Source organism: Berghia stephanieae, chromosome 2 (assembly GCF_034508935.2).
Source record: "Berghia stephanieae isolate SIO BIC M18660-M18661 chromosome 2, UCSD_Bste_1.3, whole genome shotgun sequence".
In the NCBI taxonomy this organism is placed as follows: domain Eukaryota; kingdom Metazoa; phylum Mollusca; class Gastropoda; order Nudibranchia; family Aeolidiidae; genus Berghia; species Berghia stephanieae.
In genome coordinates, this window is record NC_088361.1 from 72,084,945 (window position 1) to 72,092,218 (window position 7,274).

General features: G+C 30.3%; 1 protein-coding gene across 2 annotated transcripts in view; it reads left to right on the forward strand.

Moving 5' to 3' along the window:
• The window catches only part of LOC144965486 (transmembrane protein 106B-like), a 49,906-nt gene extending 43,953 nt beyond the window's left edge, over nt 1-5,953 (forward strand). For both annotated transcript variants that reach the window (XM_078900870.1, XM_078900869.1), the window contains exons 6-7: nt 388-441; nt 1,666-5,953. In XM_078900870.1, coding sequence (XP_078756996.1) covers nt 388-441; nt 1,666-1,921 — 310 coding nt within the window. In that variant the 3' untranslated portion in view covers nt 1,922-5,953. The remainder of the gene's footprint in view (nt 1-387; nt 442-1,665) is intronic.
• Nucleotides 5,954-7,274: the final 1,321 nt, after the last annotated feature.

The following is a 7,274-nucleotide window of genomic DNA, read 5'->3' on the forward strand; positions in this document are numbered from 1 at the left end:
ACCAAATTGTAGTTCTGATAAGTGGAATTTTTTAAAAGCCAATAAATGATATAAATCCAAACAAACCTGTCACATTGTAAGTCATTTGATTCAGAAATATTTTTATTTTTCAACCCTTTAGGTATTGTGACTTGGAATTGTTTTTAATTACATTTATTTCATTTTTAAATGTTGTGCCTTCGGGTTATTGCTCAGTATATTTTGTGAAAGAATTAATTGCCTGTATGCCAAAATGTATTCTTTTTTTTCTTCTTTCTTTTTTTTTTGTTTATATAGGGATCAATTGTCGTGGACAACAAATTGATAAATTAGATAGTGGCAGCATTAAAATAATGGAGCAACTCAGTCAATGTTTTATTTTATAAATTTCATTTCCATTTTTTTCAGATCTCATTGCATGAGCAACTGGTCATGGATACACAATTTGCCAATATTATTTGAGTAAGTGTGGGGTTCTAGCATTAAGTTATAGAGTATATAAGTAAACAAAAATTACTATGTATCAGTAAATACAAGTGTAAAAAATCTTCACTTTATTGTTCTCTATTAAATTTATTGTGAATATAATTGTCACATGCAGTTATATATTGTATTATCCTCATTACTGCATCGCATCACATCATGAAGTAAAAATAATATGCTTATAGGCAATGTGCTTGTATTTAATCAAGTTGCAGGAAGGGTATTGTTTTGTACTGTGAAAGCACAGGTCATTGCTACCACACATCATGGGTCAGTGATCGTGCCAGGAGTTAATATTATATAACGCAGTAGTTGTTGGAATAGCATAATTTCAGAGACAAAAGGACCATGATTTATCCTGTGTGAAGCTGAGATTTCTTTCTGACTACCCTGTCCAACCAATAGTGATTGGCTTGCTGGGACTGTTAGATCTGGCGAGTAGACTAGCGTTCTATCCAAAGGTAGTTCATTCAATTCCGTAGAAACTAGGATAAACCCTGACTTCATGTATGGCTGTATGGCTCAAAGGAGACTACTTTTTAAAAAGTCAGTAAAGTAAATCTCAGCTAGGTTTGCTTGCAACTGTTTATTAACATTTCCATACCCTATATATCGCTTCTTGCAACACTTCTTACAAAGCTGATATAATTGTGATGACTTAGATTATTTCTGTTCAGGTCATGTTGATTGCAGACATTGGCTACTCTCCAGCTTCTCTATCATCAGCCCTCTTTAAGAAACCCCACCTCTCTTATCCGCTCACCTATCATGTACATATTGGGACTTACATATGTCATTCTTTGCCTCTCGCAATTTCTATTCCTTTCTATTTTTCCTGTTTGAACTGCTTTTGTAATTATTCTGCTAACCTGGATAATATAGGGCAACATTATGCCAGTTTGTGAAGTTACAGTTTCGTTTCTTACTTTATGGAAATAATTAGTGATGTTGTGGCTTTGTGGCTGAAATGAAGGTCCCTGGTTTGACTCCAGCTTTGGATGGCATGGAGAGAGAAAATCTCTACTCACATTTTTCACAACAGTCATGTGCACAATGAGTACATGGCTGTCAAAAACAAAAGTTTTAATAGCGCATTTACAGGCATTGTCTTACATATAAGTGTTGCTATTGTTTGGACTTCTTATATTAAGTATATGATTGCTCTTTACAAAAGTTCACATTCTAAAAATATCTTATTTTCAGAGTGACAGCTAACTATTCTTACATGGGCCATTCGGAACAGGCTACTTTGACCACATTCCAAACTGTTAGCTGTCATCCACAACCTGTCACGCCTACCCCTACGCCATATGCTACAACTACCACTCCAAAACCCACCACAACCATCAAAACTACCACCACTAGCACTACAAAACATATGAATCCTCGGACTAGTGTGAATTCTGACAGAGCGGTTCAAGTGATCAATCACAATACTGACCAAACTCTGCCTTCTTGAAAAGATTTACTTTTCATCAATTCACAGTATTTATGTTATATTGTTATTGGTTTATATCATTGTCACAATTCATGTAAGGAACAGATGACATCCTCTCCCTCCCTTCTGTCCCTTCAAGCCTATAAAGGCTCACCCTTTACTTTTTCTTTTCCCTTTTCTTTTCTTTCTTTTTGATAAACCTACCCACTCATTTTTACCAAAATAATTTTTGCTTTATGTCAGCAAGAAATTGAATTTTTAAAAATAAAACAAGGAGCAAAAACTTTTTAGATGGAAAAATTCTAATGATTAAAAAAATAAATGAGTTTTTTATAAAAAGGAATAAGGAAGTGATTGTTGATTTAACTAGATGAGCCAATATCTGTGAGGGACTGTGTGTAATGATATTGACTGGTGTGTTCATGTTCTCTGAACGCAAGTAATGCAAATTCACCCTATTCCATTCCTTCAACTATTCGTACATGCAAATTAAAAATTTTTCGAGTTAATTAGAAACTGAATCACAATTATTAAAATGAAAGTGAACAAAGATATGTTGATATTTACCACAAACCAGCTACAATGTTTATTTTTCTTTTAACCTATCTCTAATGTGTTTGAAGTAATGAAGGCGTATTAACGGTTTGTCTGTAATATGTTATTCATTAAAAAAAGGTTGCTATAGCAATTGTAATGAAGGGACACAAACATACAAAAAAATTGTCTTTCAAATGGTAAACTTAAAATCAAATTTCAATGATAGATCTTCATTTTGAAAATATATTTTTTGAAAGCTGATGTTTATCCTCCATTGTATTTTTTGTTTAATTTAAAAAAACTGTTTTTGGTGATTTATATTAAGTCTTGCTTTTGAAATCAAATATTGGAATATAATTTACTCTTTTAACTATTATTTTTGCAATTCAGTATTTTATTTAGTGGATAAATTCAATAATTTTTTTAATGTGTTTTGCTTTTCCTTTTGAGTATGGTTCATAATATTTGAAGTTATATTGTCATTTCTGTTTCTTTTCCTCTTTTATTGTAATTTCTAATTGATATTATAGCGAGAAAGCATATCATTCCATATCCTTTTGATCAGTAATGAATTTAAATATTATGTTTTGTTTTTCTCTGTTTTCTTTTTTCATGTTTTTTTTTTTTTTTTCAATGTATCATTTAAAATTTGCCAGACGTTTCTAGGAAAAGGAAGTGAAGTTATTTGAATGTGTAATGAGAGGAAAAATGTTGTTCCTATAATGACATGAACCGGTCATAAAGAAGTGTCAGTGGATCATACAAGTTGACATTCCATGAATTGATATAAAATTCTTTCTCGTGTATGGAATACGCTTGAGTATTATTTGTGTTTCTTAAAATGTGGTCATTTGAAGCCCTTAGAGGTTTCGACATTATGTGCTTTATAAGAAATTAAAGGTTATTTAATTGTGTACTTTTTAGTTTCCGAAAATAAAAATGTGATAAATTATTTTCTGAGAGTTGGATATTGAAATGTCAAAGCTCATAGTTTTTGAAAAAAAAATAAAATTGAACGCTCAATAAAATTAATATTTTATAATGTTTTGCAAGTTTAATGAAATATGAATTTAACATTGTGATTTGGTATGTGTGGCCCATTGGCTGTCTGGTATTATGTCTTTATGGTGAGAAATAAAGGCTATGGAGAAGTGTCAAATGAAATCAGAGAATAAGAATATCACATTATCAGGGAGCCAATTCCAGGATCCAATTGATACGACACCCGTTGCATAGCTGGATGTCTCAGTGCTTGTGCACTTGCTTTATGACCTCTCTTTCTCAGCCAGGCATTGGGTGGTGAGTTTGGCTCTGTGACACCATGCTACTTTTATTCTCGGTTTTCATCTGTCAAATCCATACACCCTTTCTTTCTCATCATTATCTGGCCTGTAAATCTTCCGACTATTGTCGGATTTCCGACAGTGCGATTTTGCTCGATTTATTCTGTTAAGTGCTGAGATTTAAAAAAAAAATTAATTAAAAGTAACAATAAAATTTGTAACGTCAAAAAACAGAAGCAACAAAAAGGAAAAGAAAAGTTTTATTTCGTTAGGAAAGAAAACTTCCACTGAAAGTCTTTCGAAGAAAAATATATATTTCTTTTTTTCTCTACCAGATATAGTACATTAAAAAAAGTTTTCTTCTATTTGGCGTTTTTTTTTTTTTTTAATTTAAATTTATTTTCTTTTATTTATTTATTTATTTTTTTCCAAGAAGCTTATGTTGCATGAAAATACATATCAGAGGCTATTTATTAGCATCTGTATGTGAGGCATAATTAAATAAGAAGTAGGTAGAGAATGTATATCCATATAACATGTGACCTACGCTGTCAGTCTGGTTTTATGTCAGAATGAACCTGAAAATTCAAAGTCTAAATTGTGAAATCATTTTGCTGTTATTGAGATAAATGGTCTCTAGATACAAATCACATTGTCTTATGATGGTTCAGTTTCTTGTGTTTATATTTCATCAGACAAGTAACCTCTTTGAGGTGGCAGATCATATATATTGGCTATTTCATATAAATGGCATCATTCATTTCTGTTGTGGATACTTCATGATCATTAATCACCATAAAAAATATTCAATTTCCTATTTTTTATATGTATAAGGAATTACTTGGTTAAAAATTATTGTAAGTTTTACTAAATTACTAACATTGTTGTGGTTTCATATTTTTTTATACTAAATTACTAATATTTTATAATTGTTTTATTTGCGCAAAATTTTGATAGTTATGAGATAAGGATATTATACAGATAATCGAATTAGTTGTAATAATTACGACCCTTGATCTCATCTTGTAAATCAGGAAGTTTAAAAATTACTTTTTCATCTTTTGTCTCAGTCTTGCAAGCTTTCGGACCTTGCTCAGGATTTAAGCTTCGAAGTATTTCCAAGACACTGGATGGAATTTGTTGTGAGGGGGAGACAGAGACGTTCGATTTTCTTGTTTTTTGTCCCTCCTGCATTATTTTGTCCATGCTATTGATTGTTGTGAAATTGTTGATATTTTCAATATTTGAAGAAATCTAGATGTTAGTTTCTGAGTCGCCTCAAACCAGATACATGGATAGAGTGCTCATGAATTGAACATCTTGTTTTCTATTTAAATGCTTGTATGTGTCTTAGTTTCTTTTGGCACTTGTAAGGACATGTAGAGTTTAATATTATGACCTTTTAACTATGCTCATCTTTCAAATCTAAACATTTAAAACAGACAAAATTAAAAATCTTTTTTAATCACCAACCTTAATATCTAATATATTTACTTTCTATAATGATTTGTTTGTTTCCTTTCATAAAACAAAATAGTGGATTATTTTAGAAGAGATCTAGCTACACTAAATACACATATTTTTATTGGAGTAATGTATGCAAAAGATATATTAAAGAATCGTTATTTGCGATAAGATCAGAAATATTGTATATCGGCGTCTACATATATATGCCGGACTGACATCTGGGCTTTCTTATGGGCCTAGTTTAACACTTGTAATGGACAATATTTTGTGTCATTTTTTGAGATTTCCATTACAACAATGAGCCCACGAGGAATTGGGTTGTCTGACCTGCAAGTAAGTGCACGTCGTTGTATATCCTGATTAATTAAGTCAATATGGAATATTAAAATGTTTAATTATGCCAAACCCATTTTTATCTCCACTATGAATTTGAATACGACACCACTTGATTCAGAATTTTTATGTTATCTTGTTTGTAGAATAATGGATGATTTGACTTTGAAGTGTTGATAGCTTGGCATAGATAAAGATGTTTCTTTCTATGAGAGCTGACATGTATAAAATTGTTGTTCGAAATCGTATTAATATGGATTATTAAGCATTTGAGTCTTTGGATTGAGCATCAATCCATTGCTCTTTAATCTGATTCTCTTTAAATTGCTATTTTCTCTATTGCGTTTTTGACGCTTTGTTATCAAGTCTATTATATTTCTCTGCTTTTTATGTCCTAAAAGTACCTCAAATAAATTAAAATGCATTTAAAAAACTGTTATTCTCTTTCATTTTATATATATATAAAATTATTATATATATATAAATATTATATATTATATAATCTGATTCTCTTTAAATTGCTATTTTCTCTATTGCGTTTTTGACGCTTTGTTATCAAGTCTATTATATTTCTCTGCTTTTTATGTCCTAAAAGTACCTCAAATAAATTAAAATGCATTTAAAAAACTGTTATTCTCTTTCATTTTATATATATATGTATATATATATATATATATATATATATATATATATATATATATATATATATTACCTATAAAATGTAAAATGGTGTCTCAATATAAAGTAGAAATCAGAACCACTCGAAATTTTACAGGCTACGAGAAGAGGCATACTTGCCAAGTTTCATTAAAAATCCTTTATTGGTCAAGAAACTATAATACAAATTATACCAAAGTCATTCAAAAATCACGATATCAAAAATTTCCAAACTTGCATCTTTTTTTAGTTTTCCCTCGAAACACATAATAAGGCGGTCGCCAGTCAAATAAAGTCAGACATTTCACTGAATAGATTTTACCATTAAAGCAATATATATAATTATAGTGTCCACATTCGTAAGCTGGTAGGGAAAGACAAGATTACATTTCATTGACATGTCAACCACAGAAGTCAATTACATTTCTCGAAGAAAAAAAAAAAAAAAAAGATCCGTTTAGATCTGGCAAAAGGGAAAACAAAAAGTTTCTACCTTCAGTCTCAGCTCAATTGAAACGTGCAAACAACATCTACTGCCTTTTGCAGTACACTCTCTATTAAAGTCAAATGCAATCTCATTTCAGTTTGACGATAAAGAGAACAACTCGTATAATAAGTCACTCTTTCAGGTTTTTTAATAAAATTCTAGAATTATTGCTTCTGAACGTCCTCTCAAAATGATGCATGCTTAGTAAAAAATTATTTTAAATGAATTCAAAATCAGAAGAAGAATCGACAACATCAGTTGGAATCTTTTGTTTTTGATATTTTACATAGTTGAATTTTTTTCTGATTATAGTCTTTGCTCCATGAAATGTATAAGTGATTGTCAAAAGAAGAGATTGTAAACTTTCTTCTCTTCTTTTGACAATCACTTATATTTTGCCAGTCCGAATCTGACTTTTCAACACAGTTTTGTATGCAGATATGTAGGCTCAAAATTTATCTTTTTTCTGTGTATCTAATTTCTTTTTTTTTTCTTTTGTTTATTTTCCTTATCCAGACATATATTATCAAGAATCATATTATTAATGGCTATGGATGTTCCAACAACTGTCTTAGATATTTGTGCAACATTATTTATGTCTTTACAATTC